General features: G+C 55.3%; 6 protein-coding genes across 6 annotated transcripts; 3 read left to right on the top strand and 3 right to left on the bottom strand.

Annotated features, from left to right (window-relative positions):
* Positions 1-1547: 1547 nt before the first annotated feature.
* F5144DRAFT_560486 (mitochondrial 54S ribosomal protein bL33m) lies at positions 1548-2406 on the top strand (the record flags this gene model as incomplete). The annotated part of the gene is made up of 3 exons (XM_066788213.1): positions 1548-1579; positions 1635-1751; positions 1883-2406. Coding segments are annotated over exons 1-3 (173 nt in total), but the record flags the coding sequence as incomplete, so codon positions are not given.
* Positions 2407-2408: 2 nt separating this feature from the next.
* Positions 2409-6321, bottom strand: F5144DRAFT_526074 (uncharacterized protein; the record flags this gene model as incomplete). The annotated part of the gene is made up of 5 exons (XM_066786822.1): positions 2409-4733; positions 4788-4892; positions 4946-5166; positions 5360-5801; positions 5855-6321. The coding sequence occupies 5 exons, from the start codon at positions 6319-6321 to the stop codon at positions 2612-2614; spliced, it is 3357 nt and encodes a 1118-aa protein (XP_066646047.1). The 3' UTR covers positions 2409-2611.
* A 3149-nt stretch (positions 6322-9470) lies between these two features.
* F5144DRAFT_599181 (uncharacterized protein) lies at positions 9471-9952 on the top strand (the record flags this gene model as incomplete). Its single annotated transcript, XM_066790991.1, has 2 exons — positions 9471-9636; positions 9702-9952. 2 exons carry the CDS (start codon positions 9471-9473, stop codon positions 9950-9952), a joined length of 417 nt encoding a protein of 138 aa, XP_066646046.1.
* On the bottom strand, positions 9878-12369 carry F5144DRAFT_96734 (WD40-repeat-containing domain protein). The gene is made up of 4 exons (XM_066793601.1): positions 12236-12369; positions 12023-12160; positions 11078-11957; positions 9878-11018 (listed from the first exon to the last, which is right to left on the bottom strand). Exons 1-4 carry the CDS (start codon positions 12265-12267, stop codon positions 10152-10154), a joined length of 1917 nt encoding a protein of 638 aa, XP_066646045.1. The 5' UTR covers positions 12268-12369; the 3' UTR covers positions 9878-10151.
* A 400-nt stretch (positions 12370-12769) lies between these two features.
* Positions 12770-18134, top strand: F5144DRAFT_504860 (mediator complex subunit 13 C-terminal-domain-containing protein). The gene is made up of 2 exons (XM_066786439.1): positions 12770-13302; positions 13383-18134. Exons 1-2 carry the CDS (start codon positions 13264-13266, stop codon positions 17916-17918), a joined length of 4575 nt encoding a protein of 1524 aa, XP_066646044.1. The 5' UTR covers positions 12770-13263; the 3' UTR covers positions 17919-18134.
* Positions 18135-19527, bottom strand: F5144DRAFT_618261 (nucleoside phosphorylase domain-containing protein). Its single transcript, XM_066791913.1, has 2 exons — positions 19269-19527; positions 18135-19171 (listed from the first exon to the last, which is right to left on the bottom strand). Exons 1-2 carry the CDS (start codon positions 19306-19308, stop codon positions 18276-18278), a joined length of 936 nt encoding a protein of 311 aa, XP_066646043.1. The 5' UTR covers positions 19309-19527; the 3' UTR covers positions 18135-18275.
* Between the last annotated feature and the right edge of the window lie 65 nt (positions 19528-19592).

Genomic DNA, 19592 nt, shown 5'->3' with positions numbered 1-19592 from the left:
AAGAACGTGGTTAGGTGGAGAAGAGCTTCTCGACTTGGATAAGAGAGACGGTCGAAGAATAGGTGGTGGGGAGTAGGAAACTAGGGTAATAAACTCGTAAAACAGGATGAAAGGGATTAAGATGACTGATGAGACGACCGGGTATGCTAGGCTACAGGAGGGTATGTACCCAGCCCAGCCCGACGTAATCAGCGCATCCGTGTGCAATAAATGTCTCCTGTCACCCGACTGACATGAGTTTGCCTGAGCGGGCCATCCCGGAAACACTGTGTTTCCAATGTTGGGTTGGGCCGCTGCAGGCCGAAACCGGGCGTGGGCGCCCGCCGGCTTCCTTGCGAGCGGCGGCTGCCATTTGATGTTTCAGGGGTCAGGGGAAACAACATACGCCGCAACAACCAAATCGGTTGCTAGGTAAATGCGGGTGTTCAGATAGGTATGAACAGATAGAGGCAAGCCAAGCGCGGGGGGATAAGAATGAGAAAGCACTACAAAAGAGACAAGAAACTATTTGTTACCTCTTCGGCAAGTTGGACCTTGCAACGCCTGGCCTGGGATGATGGACCCCACGCCATGCCTTAATGCCGCGCGGTTCACTGTCGTGCCACTGCGGGCAAGCTGCCTGAGCAACGGCGCCATCTAGCAGCAGGTTTCGAGAGTGAGAGGAAAAGTTGGAGAAGTGGAGGCGCAAGAGAAGGTTGGGTGTGGCGTATGGGCTGTGGGGGTTCCGCCAACAGCGCTGTTAGCTCATTGGCGCCAGACCCAATTGTGCCTCTTCCTGTGACATACCAGCGATTAACTTATGACTTTCATTTCGAATGTATCAAAGGATGTGTCTGGAAATAAATCTGATAACATTTCCTAGCATGACCAGAAAGGGCCGGACAGGGCCCTAGTTATTGTGTTTTCCGGGCGGCGTGGCTCCGAAAATGGAGATTACGCGGGCGGTGTGACACCTGTGGACGCCTGTAAACGCCTTCCTTTAGGTCACCCACGCCGAGCGGCCAGCGAAGTCGGACAATATTTTGCCGACATCAGTGTCCCGCGTGACTTTGATGCCTGTCGTTGTCGAGGCCTCATCACTATCGTCATCCAAACCGATTAGTTTCGTAGCTTGTGTGTTAAGGCTTTTCGGTTTGCCAAGACGAAACGAACACAAGCACCTGGTGGTGCCTTTTGACCAGTTTTCAGGTTGTTAACATGAAAGTCGCCTCTCAAATAAACCAACAAAATGAACCACTTAATGGACTCGGTTTCCAGACTCAGACTCGCTTTCGGTAAGGCTAATTGGTCGACTTCATAGACTTGATGCAAAGTTGTTTGACGATTCGTGGTTAAACTCCGGATCAACACCGCCTACGATTGAGAAATGGAGGGGACCTGACCCCACGCCGGTAATCTGGCCCGTGCGCATTGGCATTCCCGCCCGTCAAGGTCCGTGCAGCTCGGAACCGCAAAACCTCGAACCCGCCGACCTCGACGACGACGACGACGACGACAGCGCTCGTTTCCAGACCAGCCAAAGAGAAGAGGGGCGGCCGCGCCAGAACACCGACCGACCAGTTCAAGATGGCAAAGAAGGGTATGTCCTGCCCTGCCACAAACTCCAAGCCCAAAACTAACAAAAAATGTATCAGCCAAGTCACGCATTATCAATGTGCGCCTCCTCTCCATGGCCATGACAGGCTACTTCTACACCTTCACCCGCGCGCGGACGGCCCTGCCCATGAGCATGATCAAATACGACCCTATCAGTACGAGCTCCCCGCCCGAGATCCATCTCCTCCCATTGAGCGCTCCTCCTTCGAATCCATGAATAGGCAGGGAACTAGGGGAGTTAGCAGCCGAGCAGGAGCGAATTGCTAACGCCCACGTGCCCGAACAGTCCGGAGGAGAGTCCTATTTCTCGAACAAAAACGAAAGGGTAAATGATCGAAATTCGCAAGAGGGGGGGCGAAGGCAAGGGGCTCGAGGAGAAGGGCGGACCAAACCCCATAAATGGGGAAGAAAGGGCACTAAGCTTGCCCAACCCGACTCGAGCCTAGGAGGGCACAGCAATCGTCATTACACAACCTTCCAAGGGCATGTATTATACCGGGACTCGCCAGTGTACAGTACAAAAAACACCATGACAGCATGGCCGGCGTTTTTAGGGTTTGGGAGACGGACTAAATCTAGACATTATCTCAAGACCTCGGCATCGCGGCGGATACTTCGTTTTCTGGGATCTATATGGCCTAGCCGGCCGGGCGTTGAATCCCGAAGGGACTGATTAGGAGATTTATTCGTTTCTGCTCACATCTGCGGTTCGGAAAATCACAATCATGGGTCAGCAATTGTGAGAGTGTTGGTTCTATATAGCCTCCAAAAATCACAAAGCTCGGCCCAACGGCCCCATGCCAACTGGCTTTTTCGTTCTGGTCTATCCCTTTTTATTTTCCCTTCCCCTTTCTCCCTCCCTCGTTTTACATCAGCAAACACGGCCGACTCGACGTGCCACACGATCCTTGAACATGGGAAAGTTGTCCCTCCAAGATAATCAAGCAAAGTATGGGAAGTCATCCCCAAGACCAAGCAAGCAATTCAGGTCCGGAAGGGAACCAACAAGGTCTCGTTACCTAGTAACGATACCCTGTGAGAAAGTCTTCGAATCCTGCGGCTCCTCCTTCAGCTTCGGCGGCCAGTACCGAGACGGCGGTTGTAGTCGTAGCGGAAAGCGGGATTCCGTGTATTGACCCTCCGTCAAATGTCCCCCGGCCGCCCTTTGTGAGCCATAGGTCCGCACATTCGTTTGTCTTGAGCCTAACGCCCTGTGGGTGTTTGCTGACGGTACTCTATGCAAGCCCTGTGAGTTGGATCCTGAGTATGTCCGCGAGTTACGGACTGACGTGGACTTGAGAGGATCGTGAGAACTGCTCGTGTTAGGCTGGTTTCCCTGACGTCGTCCCTTGCTTCGGACCATGGTTGAGACCTCATCCTCCAGGTCCACCGCTTCAAATTCGGAAACCGGGACCGGCCTGAATGAACCCCCTTTCATTTTTTGCCCGGAGCTTTTGAAGGTCGCCGAATCATCGGGCCTCGCCGTTTCTGAGCGCCTCCGTTTGCAAGGCCGCTCTGGAAATGCCCCGCTTGTGTCCTCGGTTGCCTCTGCTTCAGGTGCTGAAATGGCTCTAGTGTCGCCGCGCATGCCCTTGAGTTCGTTAGCAAGCGACGGGCCATTGGAAAGCTCAACCCCCCCGTTTCTCTTAAAAGCCCCCTGGTTAGTAGCTGTATCGTTTTCCCTCTGCCTCAGCATGCCGGACGTGCTTCTGGTGACACGCTTCATGATAGACTTCGGTTGCGTCCCCCCTCTTCTCCGCATCTTCTCCTGGTCGATTGAAGGTGCGGCCGGCTCATTCGGCACATTTGCCGGGCTGCGAACAACAACACGCCTCATGTGGTGCAGTCTAGATGCGTACGGCAACGGGTCGTTCTTAAACGCACCCTCTGCTGCGTCGTCGGTCCCAGGATGTTTCGCCATCGGGTCACCATTGTCGCCTTCCATGAAACCGCCAATTCCGGTGTGGGTTTTGAGGCTTTCTGGCATGGGCTGGTTCGAGAAAAACTTCGAGTCCTCTCTGCCAGGTAATGAATCACCTAGACTCGCATTGGGGTTACCAGTTCGTGTGTCCAGACAAACCGGCATAGGCCCCAAAGTACGCGTCAGGATTTCGGTGATTTTCTCGACACTTTCATGGCTGTCGCCGAGGTTGTCTAACCCATCTGCAAAAAGCCCTTCCTGGTGAACCCAACGCTTCAGACCGGAAATGAGCGTTTCGGACCTGGCGTGCTGGCGCTGGTTTTCGGTCTCCAAGCCAGCTGCTCGATCACTGGCCGCTTTTAGCTCTGTTTCCAAGGCTTTTACCCGTGCTGTTAGTTTATTTTCCACCTCTTCGAGATCGGTCGAACGTTGTGCGAGTTTCTCAGTCACCAGCCTGCCCCTCTCTTCCTCTACTGCAAGACTCTCCTGCAGTAAACGCATTGTGGCGGCATCCCGAGACTCGCTTGTCTCCTTTTCTTGGACCTGTCGTTTGAGCTCTTCTATCTGGGAAGCCAAGGAGTCCCGGTCTTTCATTGTTTCTTGAAGAGATCTCTCGGTTTTTGCGTGGACTTTCTCCATTTCGTGTCGCATTTCCCGGCGAGCCACTTCCGCCGCTTGCTGGGCCGCGGTATTCAGGGACTGATCCTTCTCCTGAAGTGCATTGGCGAGCTTTTGGATGTTCGAACTGCAATTCTGAAGTTCAGAAGAAAATGCCGCCTCTTTGGTATCGAGTCTGCGCTGTAGTTCGGCCACGGCGGCCGTTTTGGAGTTGACCTCCTCTCTTAGCCGCTCCGTCTCTGTGGCTCGCTCATCCAACCGTCGAATTGTCTCCTCGTTCTGGTCCTGGGCTGCATCGGAGACAACCAAGCTTGCCTCGAGTTCATGAATTTGGTCCGCTTGCTTCTCTGTGGTCGCTCTCAACATTGCAAGCTCGTTCAAGTGCGCCTCGCATTCAGCGTCCTTCCTTTTGTAGAGTGTGGACACCATGCCATTCTCTTCTGCCTTCTCTGCGAGCTGTTTACTCAGTGATTCGAGGTGACTGTCCAGGCGCTGCCATATTTTCCCTGTATGAAGTTCAAGGTCGGCCGACAATTGGCCGGCAGCGTCCGCAGCCGCAACTCGCGACTCCAGAATACTGTCAAGCTTAGCCGTAACGCTTTTTGGAGTTAGTTACCGATAGACAATTCATGTTGACCTAAGAGCTACTCACATATTCAATGATTCATCCTGAGCCTCGCGAATGCCGCACATGGCGTCCGGCTGCCCGGACATGGAATCGGAAAGTGTCTGGAGGCGAGTGGCAATCACATTAAGCCTACCAGGGCAACGTCAGTCATCAACCTTAGGCTTGGGGGCAATAAACCAAACCTTTCCTGCAACTCCTCCGCGGATTTGTTTCGATGCTCTTCCGCCTTTGCCTGCTGTTCTCCCAGCTCCCGCAGAATCTCCTTCCCCTGTAAAGCCAATCCCTCGAAACCACTCGAGGTAGCTCGAAGATCATGCAGCCTTTCAGACAAGGAACGAACAGATTCCCGCTCCTGACCGAGCTCGGCTTCCTTCTCCTCGACCTGCTGCTTAAGGGAATTTATCTGTTCGTACACTAGCTGGGGGGTTAGTTTCCACGTATGGGCTCGCAATGCTGCATCACTCACACTCTGATGATTCGCTCTTGTTCTGGGCGATGATTTGGCGTACTTTCTCTATCATCCGCTCTCTGATCACTTCCGCTTTCTGAACAGCCGCTTCCGTCTCAGAACACTGGGATTTCTCCATGGCGCGTACTTGCTCGATTGTGTCTCCCCAATGTTTCTTGGAACGAGTGTACAGATCTTGTTGCTCCTTGATGGCAGAGTTGAGGTGTGTTTTGCAGGCGCGGTACTTTTCTTCTAGTTTCCGGCCACGGTCTTCAGACGCCCCCAACTTAGCTTCAATGTCTTTCAGTTGACCCATCATCTGTTCTTGCGAGTCCCGCAAGTTATTGATTTGGCTTGCCTGAGAGTCGATTTGGGAAATTTGCTGAGCGATTACACCAGATCCATCTGCAAGATCCCGTTTAAGCCGTTTGATGTACTTGTGGTATTTCGATTTCTGTTCCTCAAGAGCAGCACTCTGCTGCTGGGTGAACTGGTTGATGACACCGGCCATTCCAGTTGTAAACTCATGGCTAATGTTGACTCTCCGTTGTCGTACGACTGGACTGGAAGCCAGAGATCCACATCTCGACCTGTTCGACTGTTAGTATTTGGTGTCTCATAACATACAAACAAGGAAACCAACCTCTGTTTAGACATGTTGGAGCTCCGGGAAACCGGGCGAACTCGGTGGATTGCTTTCGCCAACCCAACATGTGCAATCTCTTTTACCGGCCGATTCATCATATGGTTCCGAGCTCGGTCCACAGATTCCTCCGCAAAGCGGCGAGAGCCACCCGTTGGTGGTACCAGAGGAGGGTGGTAAAATTGGCTTCTTTCCTTCTCGGCCTCATCCGTCAGTAGTTCTTGCGGATTGCAGGAGGGGGATCCAAAGTGCGGAATTACATGGTCGTGATCCCGTACTGCTGCTGGGGACCTGTGCACTTCCGCACCAGATGATGATCCCCTGGCCGGGGCTGAAACCTGAGTTGCTTTCTCCTCCTTGTCAGGAACACTCGGGTGGTTGCGCTCAACCCGAGTCACCGGTGCTTGGGTGAATGGCCGTGCGAGCTCTTTGGGGGATGTGTCTGCAAAAGGGGAGGCTCTGGCCATCGGCGGGGCGTCCCTCCTTATGCCCCATTTATCAGAACTGTTGTGGCCGTTTACTGTAGGGATATGGCTTGCTGTCAGAGGCTCTGCTTGATCCGGGGATCTGGCAGCGGGAAGGTTGCTACTGGTACTTGCTGTCGGCTCGTTACCGATTGAAGAAAAAGACGGCCGAAGACTGCCGGCTCCTCGGACTGGGCCGGATGAAAGGTTGTCTAAGTAATGGGAGTGGGCTTCTTGACGGATAGGGGCTTGCTTCGCGGCCTGTTTCCCCGGCATTTTCGTGAAGAAACCAGGGGCAAGCTGTACTGCAGGGCCGTATGCATACCCTTTGCCCAGGTCCAGGGGTTTGGAAAGGCTCGATGGTTTTTCTAACAGCATAGAGTCATGGGAATCCCTGTAGTCGTCCGTCTCTTCTGCGGGAAGGTCATGGTGACATTTGTTGTTGTTGGTTTTTGGAGGCGACTGCGAAATATCAAGCGGTCCTTGCTGTTCGAATGAGAGGGCTGGATCCTCATCGTGGTACTCGAAGGCCTTTGTGGGATCGCTTAGGCTGTCTGCCGTCGGAAATTGATCAACGGAATCGAGTGCTCGGGATTGCCCCGGCGACGAATGTGCCATGGCTTTGTGGTCAAGGTCTGGCGTTTACCTCGGCCGAAAAGTTCGTGGTAAAGACGAGGCAGAAAGGAAAGGGGAAGCCAGTAACTCTAAAGAGCAACTCGTCAAGGGAGAGTCGGTATTGAGTCCGGTGGAAAGGGGTTCAAAGCTCAAACAACAGAACAACAAGAATGATAATCGGTTTAAAATTCGTAGCACGTAAACGACGCAAATGGTGGGCACCAAAGTGTTTGCCCTTAGTTCATCGCGCCTTCCCACCGAGGAGGCGAGTGGGTGCTTGGTATGGGGGGTTCGCACCTGCATTATGTGCAAGTACAGTGCTGCAGACATGTTCCCGGTCCGTCTCTTCAGTCATCTTGCAATGAAATCCAATCTTTGCGAGTCTTTTCGGGTACTAGAACAACCCAAGGGCAGTCACTTACATGACAACTTCCAGTGGTTTAATCCCACTTTCCCGCCAACGTTCCCCAGGCTACGTATTCTAGCAGTTTCGTTGGATAAGTTATTGAAGTATCTGAATGAGCTTATCTAATGTGATTATATGTAGGTAGTCCGGATTGCCTTTCTAGAAACCATGGCTTGAGGAATCCCTACCTACCCGCATAGGTAGAGTGGTGTTGGCCCGAAGCAAGACTCGGTTAAGAGCAAACAAGAAGTCTGGATATGACAGTCCTAAGCTTAGGTACCTAGTTCAACGAGATCAAGAAGCATTGAGCCTAGTAGTTCGATTAATAAGGCGCTGGTACTTGCGATTGGTTGTGATGATTCTCAAACCTGATTTGGGTGTTGACACAGTGGGCATTGGGACGGAACGCTTCCGTGATGTTATAGCCACGAATCACGAAGCATCTCCCCAACAAAAAGAGAGCGCTGGTGGCCTAGCTGGCAGTACCTAGGTACTGCCACAAAAGTCATTCTGCAATCCGTGAGGCTAACAGTTCGATTCCCAGACTAGGTAGGTTACCCTAGTCCTGGTCCCTCAGAGCCGCGTGAGGTTTCTGAGGCGACACCCGGGAGCCGCGGCTCCCATATTAATGCGCCTTGATAGGCGCATCATGCAACTGGCCCTACAGCAGTGGCCCTTATCGGATCCTCTGACAAAGAAATAAAAGATCTGGATGTCCTGCTAGAAGAGCATCGTAACCTTTCCAGGAGGGGATTTGGGGCAACCACCCAGGGGGGCGCATACGGGTTTCAGTGGCATCATCGAACAATAGGTTCGAACTGCAGATTGTAGTGCAGGTAAGCAAATCAATCTCCCCTACCACCAGCGCTTTCTCTATCTTTTTGGTAGAAGAATAAAGGGATAACTTCTCTCAACCCTATCCGTCATTGTTTCGGCATTATAAACTCTAACGTTCCTTTCCATCAAGATTGTCCAACTCGGCAGTATCACAAACTGCGTCATTCCCTCTAGCACAAACCCAAACTCAGGTATGTACCTTGCCTACCCAGATCTCTCCATGCACGATATGGTCCTGCAAGCGCGCCCCGGAACTGCGCCATAACGGCACCTCCATTCACTCCTCCGCACCCCAGCCAGCCGCTTCTCAAAGGGCCCAAACCCAAACCCAAACCCCTCCGTCCCCATCCCCTCCCATCCGCTCCAAACCCATCACACGCATTGGACCGACCCCAAACCCCAAAAGCCCAAAAACCGAAGTCACGATGTGACGTGCGGCCGACCCTCCAATCGCCCCCACCGTCGAGCCGCCGCCGCGCACATCGCCCCCCGCTGATTGGCCTGCCCCGTCCCGTCATCCCCTGCATAACTCAACCTTGGCATCGCCGAGACAGACCAGTCACCAGGGGACCAGGGGACGGGTTGAAGGAACACCCCTGGCAACCGACTCCCGATTCGTGCGACCGTTGCTTGGGCTTCTGTGCCACCACATGGGCGGGCGCTTGTGAGATCACGGCGCGGGCCCAATGGGAGGTGCGGGATGGGGGAGAGGGAAGGTGAGGTGATGGGCGCTGGGTCTCAAACTTTGTTCATCAAGGGGAGGGGAGGGGGGGGTCCAATTGTGTGCCGCGCAAGTGCCGAGGGGTGACGGGCGCTGCAGATGCGGACCGGGTTCCAGGGAGGTGCACAGCATCAGGTCATCACAGGTGATAGGGAGGCCGTTTTGAGGGAGCGGAGGATAGTTAGGCGAAGGGCTCCGCGGGGTCGGTCATATTGGAGGCTGTTATAGGATCAGAGGTGGAGGGCGATGTCTTGGGCTTGGTGCCGTAACGACGCTAGAATCTGGTGTTTGGCCAGTCGCCCGTCTCATCCTCTTGGCCTGGGTTCCCTCGAATGACACCAGCGGCCCGTCCTATATACTCGCCTGTCACATCCTAGCGGCACAACCGCACACTTTCCTTTCCCTCCCTGTTTCTCAATTCAAGTTCCCTCATTTGATTCTCTCCCACACGCCGCAGCTGGTCCCGCGGTCGCTCGTTTTGTCGTCCTACCTCATTGTAACTCGGCTCGACTTGTCTCTGGAGACGGTACACGTACAAGCAATCCAGTAGGCAAACCGTCACACAGAAACGACATGGCGGACACAGACAATTTTCCTCTCGCCGCAGACGGCCACGATGGGCCTGAAATCGACGGTACCACCGCCGGTGCGGCCGGCCCCTCCACCGGTGGGGTGGTGCTCTCCCAAGGGGCCATGATCGCCATCATAATCGTGGTAGTTGTGGTAGCACTCGTTGGCAGTAAGTCTAACCGATCGATTCCCGCCAATTCGCTGCAGTGACCTAACCAACCCTCCCCGCCACAGTCGCTAGTTCAGTCCTCTTCTTTGTCGCCAAGAAACGCGAGTGGACAGTCCGAGAAACAATTAGGAGGTCGGCGAGAAAGGTGGTCACCGTCCTAACGCCGCGGCGATCCGAGTTCCCCAAGTCAGTTAAGGAAGGGCGGAACAAGTTGGACGATGTGCCGCCGACGCCGAGGATCAAGCCCGAGTACCTGGATCTTGAGAAAGGCCTTGACAAGCCCAAGAAAAAGCGCGCGAACTTCAGCCGAAAGTGAGATGCTGGAACGGAAGATGTAGGGTGATGGATTGCCCGGCGGGGGTAGGAGAGGAGGTAACGCCGGGATCAGAAAGGACAATTGGTGACGAGGGGCATGGGAATCATGGCTGTGATGTTGATGTACAAAGGGAACGAACCCCGAGATACCACGATTTTGCTTGTATAATATAGGGTCTGGATGGGAGTGTATGAGGCGTCTATAACCGGCGGAAGGTGTTGGTGCTTGCGCTCCTCCGGCTGTCTTGGCGCCTGCTCGGTGCCGGCGCTGGTTGCGGCTTGCTCTTCTTTTTAGATTCCGGCACAAATGTGACTTGTTGTTCTCCAACAACTTCGTTCGTCCGGCTCTTTGCGGTGCGTGTTTGTTTCTGAGCCCTCGAGCCGATCGCCGTGTCCCTGGTTTTCCCACCCCTTGTCGTCGAAGAGGATACCTGCATGACCACGTCGTCCTTGGCCTTCCTGATCTCTGGTCCGGACTCTTCGTCGCTCTCCTCGTCGCTTGAGTTGGCGGCGAAGCGCGTATCCTGCTCCGGGGCCCCATCCACTCTGGTGCTGGGGTTGAGCGCTCGGAACTCATAGCTGGTTTCGTCGACCTTAAATTCTTCATCCTCGAAGATCTTGCCGAAACGAGAATCACCGAGAACGCCAGCTTCGATGTCCACCTTGGCTCTCCTCTCTTGTCGTTGCAGAATCTTGTCCGCCAACTTCTGGTTGACCTTGACCTTCTTGACACCTCTGATGCGGGTGGAGCGCTCCTTCTCAACCCTTTCCCTGACTCTCTTGGCCCGCTCCTCTTCCCAGATGTATGGGTTGGCGATGAGGCGAGCCTGATCGTGCAGCTTAGCAGCAACGAAGTAACCGTGCATGTACGGCCGGAGCAGGTTGGTCTTCCCAATGAGGTGGTCTAGGCTGAGCGCCTTGAGCTCTGGTTTTGTGAGGAACTTGTAGTTGTCGTATGTCTCGGTTTGCGTCTCGGTTTCCATCTCATGGACTAGGTTGTCGAGGAAATGGCACCACTTCGGAGCCAATCCCAGGTTCGGGATGAAGAAGCAGTGCATATGCTTGCCCTATGATGTTGTGTTAGCGAACTGCATCGTGGGTAGGTTATTGAGCTCTGAAAACATACCTCATTCGCAGTCAAGATCATGCCTGAGTCGGGAATATGAGTAACATGATTCAGCTCAACCAACGGCTCAACCGATGTCCAAAGATCTCCCGTGTGCTCATCCCAGATTTTGATGATCCGCTTGTCGGCCGAAAGAAGCTTGCGCTCCTCGGTAGGCGTCTTTAAGTGAATTAGATTCTTGACCGGAAGTCCCATCCCCTGGTCCCTCTTCATGAGAGGGCGCGGGTTTCTCAGGTCAAACACGCGGATTTGGCCGGTGCTTGTACCTAGAGCAAGCGACAACCCGTCGTCATTGTAGTCCAACGCGGTAACTTCGCCATCATGGCCCCCAAGGACAGCCACCCTCCCTTTGCTTCGCGGGTCGTAGAACTCGACTGTGCTGATCGATGTGCCAAACGCGCAGAGACCATGTGTCTTCTCCGCGACCGCTGCCACGTTGACAGATCCGACATGTATGCCCCCCTGCAAACCGCTCGCGTCTGCGTCTTTGCCGACGTCAATCTGCCAGGGGCGAAGAAACTGGCCCCTTTCCAAGTCCAAACGGAAGACCTCGCCAAAACCGGACCCATCTGCACTCAACCCAACCGACGGGATGAGCACTTCGGTACTCTGGCGCAGATATGCAAGATCACGACCAAACCGCGGGAGTCTAACCTCATAGTGACATCCCATTGGCGTGTGGAACTCCAGCGACCGGTCGCTCTGCAGGTGTAAACTTTTGGTGTAGTCGGAACCGAGGAAGAGGAACGTCGTGTTCTCGGATTTCGTGTGGCGGGAAAAGGATAGGGACAATTCTTGCGTCGAGTGAACATGGAATTGGGGCTTGTATGTCCCTGTGCTCATGATCCAGTTGCCATCTTCGCTGATTCGGACGCAGTTGCTGGCTATTCCACGAGAGTTAGGATCCGCGCGAGCAACCAAACTAGACACAAGGTGGAGAGTGACTTGCCTTCCTCAAACTCGAATTCTTGAAGCAACTCGAAATTATTGAGGTTTTCGGGGTCGTACTTGGATGATCTCTTCCTACGGCGCGCAAGCCAATCTGGCAGCGGCCTGGCCGTGGATGGCCCCGCGACAGTGTATCTGCGCCCATTCGTCAGTGACACTTCTATCGCATTACGATAGTCAGCCAAAAAGTCGAAGGCATTTGATACTTACACAGGAACTGTCCCCGGATTTGTCAACTTCATGGTGGATGATGTTATTGCCTGGACAAGAAATTTCGAGACGCAAGCTGCAAGCTCTGGATGTCGAAGGCAGAAAACCAAAAAGTTTCGACCGCCCTCTCAAAAGGGAAGGCGGGGAGAGGTTGGGTGAACTGAAATGATCCCTGGACCCTCCCAAGTTCCATTTCTGTGCAGGGCCGGGAGATTCCGTAATGTGGGGCCTTGCTTCTTCGGCCCGTTCTTGAATTCAAGTTGGAGACAGTGTCTGCTCATGAATTGTATTTTTGTCTTACGGTATCCTCGACATTACGATTTTATGAGTAGGTAGCCAACAAAGACTGGATGGCCACATTAAAATCTTAGTCGGATATTGGACTTGTTTCTGGCTGAGGATGAAAACCCCCAATTCTTTCTTTGAGGCGGACTCCCATGTGCCACCCCTGCTCGCGGGGGCCTTGGCGTAACTAGACCCTCTGACTTGTTGATCTCGCTTCTTCAGTGGAACAACGTAAGAAGTGCCTGAAGTTGCACCAGACACCCCCCGACACAAGCTTGCTTCCGTATCATCGCATCAACTCTGCTGCTCGCTCCATCGAAACCCGTGCATCGCCAACCGTGCCCCGTTCTACCTGGGCGTTGAATTGACACATTTGCTGTATTGCATTTGCGACTCACGACTGGTCATCGCGACTTCCCAGCGTTTCCTTTCGTCAATAGTTCGGATGCCTCTCGCAGCAGGTCACTCGTGATTCGCGGAGCTTGGCTCGATTATAACATCGCCCGCTGCCATGGAGTTCGGCAGCCTGGCGCATAGAGCACGAGACCTTCGATCCAAACACTCCTCTTTCGCTGGGAAGAAACCGCACAGCCCCCCGACGTCACGCCTCCACCCGGGTACCGATAAGCGCAACCTTCCGTCCGTATGCGCCGGCTCCTCATAAACTCGTGCCTTCAACCCCCGTCCTCGGTGGATGACCGCCCGATCCTCGAGCCCACGCGTTGCGCGGCATATCCTCCGATATGGACGCAGGGGATTATGAGACAAACAATTTGTTAATCGTAAGACGTTGCCCCAAGGCTAACTCAAGCCACCCATCCACCTTGAGGCCGTGGCGCTGACATAGCATCACCCCACGCAGAGTAACCTGTCCGCAATCTCCTTCCGTATATATGAACCCATCGCCGCCCAATCCTCGACATATACCTTTAATGCCAGTGGTGTCGAGGATGCTCTGCGTAGCGATGGCCACTTGGTGTACATGGACGCCGTTCGGCGCGGCATATGGTGCTTCTATCTCTCCTCCGGCGACTCCGCCGCTCCGAGTAACTCTGAGCGGCTTGGCCTCCACGCGAGGATGGAGGTATGCGGCTACCCCCTAGGCCTCGTTGGAGATGGAAACTTGGAACCCATCGGGCTCCTGAAGAACAGACCACCGGGAACAAACGCGATCAACACACCGAACAGCTCGTCTTCTGCTGGTTCTGCCCTGGACATGAACTCGAGGGCCAACCAGCCGTTCAGCTTCCCTCCCACCCCGGTGGTCGTGGATGGCAAAGTCGCATCAACCCCGGTCGGCGATGTTAAAGGGTATGGGTCGGTTCCTGCGCAGGAGATCCATGAGTTTTTCATCACTGCCGTCTTGTCATCTCTAACGTCATCGTTTTGTCGCAACGTCGGCGCCATCCTTTTGAACAACCGTTCCGCACTGCTGCCCCCGCAGGTATTCAACCCTGGCGATGCCGACTGGAACCAAGCGCCCCGGAGTTCGGCTCTCGCCACGTTTCGGATATATTTGACCACTACAGGGTCGCTCGTCATTGCCCTCCATGTGTCCGTCCTCCAGGGTCTGGTTTCTTCTGCCGACGTCTTGCGATCAAGTTTGTTACACGCCGGTCCAACCGTTCTCGCCGCGCCTTTCGGGACATTCGGGGCTTTCCAAAGCGTCGTTGATACAGAAAACCAAGTCGCAGATGGGGAATACGGCCAATCACCAGAGACGCAAGTCAGCCGGTTCAGGTCGGACCATAGCGACAAGTTTGTGCAGTTGAAAACAACATGTTGCAAGTTACTCCAAATGAGTGGGATGTCGCCTTCATTGCTGGACGGCTGTTCCTGGCTAAATATACACTTCCTCCAAAAGAAACCATTTGAGCAAAGGGCAGATGGGAAGAGGACCCCGCTTGTTGGCCCAAGTTCAACAGCGCCGTGGCCCGCAGTCCTTTGCTTTCGCAAACCCAAAATCGAAGCAATGTTGGACGTGCCGCTCGAAAAGGCGCTGGCGGGGACGGGCGCTGACCATCTAGATCCCTTGGACAAGGCGAAAGTATGGTGCCAAGGGGCCACCGAGAGAGAAGACGCCGCCATAAGGAGGAAGAGGGAAAGGGATGCGGCTTCGGCGCGCGAGCTTGCTGAGCCGGACGTGCGAGGCCATGCGCAGACGAATGGGTACTCGCCCATGGCTCTCTGGCGCGGCTCGGCGAACGGCGCGCCGCCCCCTGCGACGGGGACGATGTATCCCACTCCTCCAGACGGAGTGCAAATGTCCGGTGTTACACCGTCTTTTGACGGCGGCCAGGTCCAAAGCCCCGCCGGCCAACCACCTATCAACCCGGCCGCTGATGGTCACATCGCCATGCGGCAGGATGCCCCAGTGCCGGATACTTTCAACGCGGGCTGGAATGGCGCCGAGCCTAGGCCCGAGCCCGCAACGACCAACTTTGCCGAAGATAATCTGTTCGGTGATCTGGGAGAAGACATGTTCGAAGGCAACGAACTCACTGAGGCGGACTTCAACTTCTTCGATGAGCATCTGGATTCCGAAGCTATGGATTTGTCCGACCTTCCAGAATTGGGATCCTCGGCGATGGCAATGCAAGAGAACGGGAATCACCAGTTCGAAGAGCAACACCCGACAACCCATGGTGTGGAGGATGAAATGGATGCGCCCTCGGTCTCTCCGCAATTCACCAAACCCGAATTGAGACACGCACGCAGCACACTAGCCGATGAGAATCGGCAACAAACTAATATGGAAAGCTTTAATCGTAATTCTATAGCCGGGGTCAAAAGGAACCCGAGTCCATTCAACCCCGAAACCGTTTTCAAGCGCCTCCACACTCGCCGCTCGCCACTGATACTATCCACCCAACGAGGCCCTCTTCGGCGCCGCAGTCTATTTGAGAAGGTCGATTTTGATCCAGCCCTGTCGCCCGCTACGAAAAAATACGAGAAAGGTCCGTTTGATTATACCTCTACGGTTCGGAAGGAGAAGGGGGGTGGGACACTTCAAAACGGAAGCCTGTTCACTGCCGGCCGACTACTTGGGTCCGCACGGCAACGCAGGAATCTCAAGGAGCTACCACCTGATATTGGTTGCCTTGTGGCTAGGATAGCCAATGTCGCTCCTAATGGACCGAAACAGCAAGATGACGCCCGCTCAGAATCAGGCGACAGCAGCTCAGCCTCGCTGGACGAGGATGCGAGCGACCAGATAGGCCACGCCTCGTCGCCAACAAAGTCAAGCGTGGTACGCAGGCGACCGGAGGACGATGTTATATCCATGGCGGCCTCGTTCAGGGAGCTGGAGAACATATCGGTAGATTCCCCGGGCTATGGCCCGGTCGATCTGTCCCGGCTGTCAAACTCCGAGATCCCCGACTTTTCCCTCTCCAGATACTTTGCTGACCCAGAGCCCGCACCGCTCCGCATATCTGTTTCCGACGACGATTTCATCACGGTGGCACAGATTCTCACCGAGCAGGCAGCAAGCGGATCGCTCAAACTGGCGTCGCAGCACCAAAGTTCCGAGGTTCAAGATCTGCGTCGAAGCTTGATCAAGGCTATTCGCTACTCAATCAAGGGCCTGCACAAGGCCCTCCCCCGATCGTTGTCTGAGGCGGTCGGATGTCGACTTCGTCCATTCACAGAAGTCCAGGATGTGCCCCTCCTCGTACAGCCCAACGGGCGGGTGCAAGTGAGGCCTGCGGAATTCCCCAAACCGAGCATTTTCCTCCTCCCCACACCTCACGTCGAAATCCGGCGCTACGAGAACCAACTCTCAGTGCTTCCATCCGCCGTCACCTTTTGGGATACCTTGGGCCTTGGGCCAGTACAGGGGCCGAAGAGTGTTGTCGCCGTGTGCATCTTCCCCCAGGCTGAAGGCATGCGGGACAATGCGTCTGCCTTCCTGGACAGGGTTCAGAGCACGTACGAGTCGTTGAAGCTCGGTGCTTTTGAAAGGCTACCAACTCTCGCCAACATCGTGGACGGCCTTGTTTTGCTACCGACGGACCATGACATCGCCTCTCCGGGGCTTAATTTACCTCGGGCTCGGTCAGCATACACTGACCAGATGACGAATCTTGCCATGTCTCTAGCTGGCCTATCCATGTCGGAGAAGAATTTCGTCGTCTATTTTGCATACACGCCAGGGAATCCCAGTTCAATTGTGGATTGCTGCTCTGCCTTCCAAGAGCTGTTTGAACACTACAAGAGATGCATGATGGATAAGAAGAAACAAATCTCGAACGACTTGGCGCTCCAGCTCGTACCGCTCGATGCCGTTGCTTCGGAGACGTCACTGGTCGTCCTGTCTCCGTCGGAATGCACCAAGCTCTGCTTGGAGACGTATGACCGCTGCACGCTCTTCGGCGGACCCATGCCCTCACCGGCGATCATGCTTGAACGGGCGTTGCCTCGGGGGATCGACTTCAAGCTCGCCGCCACACCATCGCCGAACCTACTACGAGAAAACTCATGTATCCATGTCGCGTACGCACGGAGCGTGGATGAGCGGTGGGTCACTGCTGCATGGACAGACAACAGGGGCAGTACCCAGTCGATGGCCTCGTACTGCCTCGGGAGGCGAGGCAAACCGCTGTCAAGGGTTTTAGGGGATGTCATCCACGAGATTTGGGAAACGACTCATGGCCTAATCTCGACTTGCAAAGTTCACTGGCGGGTCGTCATCACCAAGTGCAGCCCGATGGAGCAGCAGGAAATGGAGCTCTGGACCGGCTTAGCGCAGTCAGAAGCCCGCGCCACCGTCAGTCTTGTCCTCCTCACAACCGACACGGACCCATCCCTTCAACTCATCCCACCCGTTACAACAATCCCCCTTTCCGCCCCCTCCGCCTTCTACACCACCCCAGTCTCCACCCCGCAACCTTTTTCCGTCCTCTCTCCCGACCAATCTGGCAACCCTTCTACGCCAATGGGCACCACCGGCTCCGGCATAAACGTCACAACCCCTGGCGGCGACTCCTCCCAACAACAGCAACAACAACTGCCATCTCAACCCAACCAGCCCGACGCAGATGGCGGCGACACCACCTTAATCGACACAACCGAGACGACCTGGGGCGTGGTCGTCTCGCACAGACTGAACAACTCGGCGTCCCTCACGGACCTCAACCCTGCGCTCGCGAGCGGCTATCTGGTGAAGCGGGCCGGGCCGAGGCCAGAGGATGCGCCGGTGGCGATGGAGGTGAACGTAGTGTACAGCGATAACGCGAGGGCCATGTACGACGTGATCCTGAGGGAGATGCTGGTGTATTTCCGCGGCCTGGGGACACTGGCCCGCGTGAGGGGCGTGACGGAACGGGATGTGGACGTGAGGCCGTGGCATGTGGCTGTCGCGGAGAAGGCCGTGAGGGCGCTGTACCTTTTGATGTGAGCAATAGAGCGGGGGCGGTTTTGGGTTTGTTTGTTTATTTTTTGCTTCAAAGGTGTGTTTGGTGTTGTGGCGTGTCTGTTGTATGTTTCGGGGGATACTTTTGCTTTCGTTTCTGTTGGAGCATGTCGCTGGTGCATTGGCATACCTATAGGATGGATACCTGCATATATACCTAACCTACACTGGCACCCAGCATTGGAAACGGCGGCTACGTGAGTGACCGTGGAACGTGACAAAGTCTTGAAGCGTTGGTCTAAGGTCCTACGGCATGTCTATCATCTCTCGTGTCTATGAAGTCCCAAAATTCCTTGCTCTCAAAGCGCCCGAACTGAAAATTGCCACCCAAACTCCCACCATCTACTGATCCCAAAACCCAGGGAAAAGATACTCCACCCTCTTCATCGCCTCGGGGTCACGCCCTTCTGGCTTGGTCATGAACTTGACGGCGCCCTGCGCGCTCCCCGCCCAGTGCTTGGCCAGCACCAGCTCGCTATTCTCCTGCTTGCACAGCTCATCCAACACCGCGCCGACCAGGTGCTTGGCATTCTCACTGTTGGCCGCCATGTACTTCATCACCATGGCGACATCCACATCCTCAGTCGAATGCCAGCAGTCGTAATCCGTCGCCATGCAAATCATCTGGTACGCCAGCTCCGCCTCGCGCGCCAGCTTCGCCTCAGGCAGCGCACTCATATTGATCACACTCCCACCCCACGAGCGGTACATGTGGCTCTCAGCACGAGTACTGAACTGCGGGCCCTCCATGCAGATAATTGTGCCCTTGGAGTGCAGCCGCACGCCGTCACCGCGCATGCTCGCCGCGCAGCGCTGCACCACGGCCGCCAGCCCCGCATCGAACGGGTCCGCAAACCCGACGTGGCCCACCACGCCCCCCTCAAAAAAGGTGAACGGCCGCACCCCCTTGGTACGATCGATCACCTGGTCGGGGACCACAAAGTCCATCGGGCGGATCTCCTCCTGCAGCGAGCCCACCGCGGAGAAGGCGATCACCGTGCGCACGCCCAGCGCCCGCAGCGCCGCGATGTTGGCCCGCGCGGGGACTTCGTGCGGCGCGAATTGGTGGTGGAGGCCATGCCGCGCGAGGAAGGCGACGGGTACGCCGCCGTGCTCGAGGATCAGGATGGGCGAGGACGGCGCGCCCCAGGGGGTGGTCGGGGTGAGGGCCGCGACGGGGTGGTAGCCGGGCAGGGAGGAGAGCCCGGTGCCGCCTATTACGGCGATGTGGACCGGGCCTGGAAGGGGGGGGGGAGATGTTAGTCTTGGTGGGGGAGGCTTGTTGAAGTGGTTTTGGTGGGGGGTTGTGGGAGGAGAAAGGGAGGGCATTCTTACGGTCAAAGACGGTAGGGAGCGAGAGGATGTCGACGGTCATGGTGACGGTTTGGTTTGTTGGAGAACGGGAATGAGTGAAAAGCGGTCGCTCTTTCTACGACGCCGGTAATGGTTCCTCCCCTCGGCGGGTTCGGGTGGGTGGTATTTATTCAGCGACCCCCACCGCTGTCGCAATTTTTGGAGGGGCTGATGGGGTGATTTTTACCCCGCCGTTGCGACGACGTCGAGGAAAGAAGGGCCCAGCAGGGGTTGATTGATGACACTAGTACTAAAGTGGTTAGATGAGCGTAACTGCGCAGCCGCCTGCCGGAAGTTACAACCCTC

Source organism: Chaetomium tenue, assembly GCF_020726465.1.
Source record: "Chaetomium tenue strain MPI-SDFR-AT-0079 chromosome Unknown F5144scaffold_2, whole genome shotgun sequence".
Classification (NCBI taxonomy): domain Eukaryota; kingdom Fungi; phylum Ascomycota; class Sordariomycetes; order Sordariales; family Chaetomiaceae; genus Chaetomium; species Chaetomium tenue.
This window is presented reverse-complemented; position numbering and strand designations above follow the sequence as displayed.

Bases quoted from the DNA above. Each gene is read 5' to 3' on its own strand.
- F5144DRAFT_96734 (XM_066793601.1), bottom strand. From the start codon at position 12,267: ATGAAGTTGACAAATCCGGGGACAGTTCCTGT. The intron at 12,161-12,235 runs GTAAGTATCAAA...GAATGGGCGCAG, and splicing joins AATCCGGGGACAGTTCCTGT to ATACACTGTCGCGGGGCCAT. The intron at 11,019-11,077 runs GTATGTTTTCAG...ACAACATCATAG, and splicing joins TGATCTTGACTGCGAATGAG to GGCAAGCATATGCACTGCTT.
- F5144DRAFT_504860 (XM_066786439.1), top strand. From the start codon at position 13,264: ATGGACGCAGGGGATTATGAGACAAACAATTTGTTAATC. The intron at 13,303-13,382 runs GTAAGACGTTGC...CACCCCACGCAG, and splicing joins AGACAAACAATTTGTTAATC to AGTAACCTGTCCGCAATCTC.
- F5144DRAFT_618261 (XM_066791913.1), bottom strand. From the start codon at position 19,308: ATGACCGTCGACATCCTCTCGCTCCCTACCGTCTTTGACC. The intron at 19,172-19,268 runs GTAAGAATGCCC...CCCCCCTTCCAG, and splicing joins GCTCCCTACCGTCTTTGACC to GCCCGGTCCACATCGCCGTA.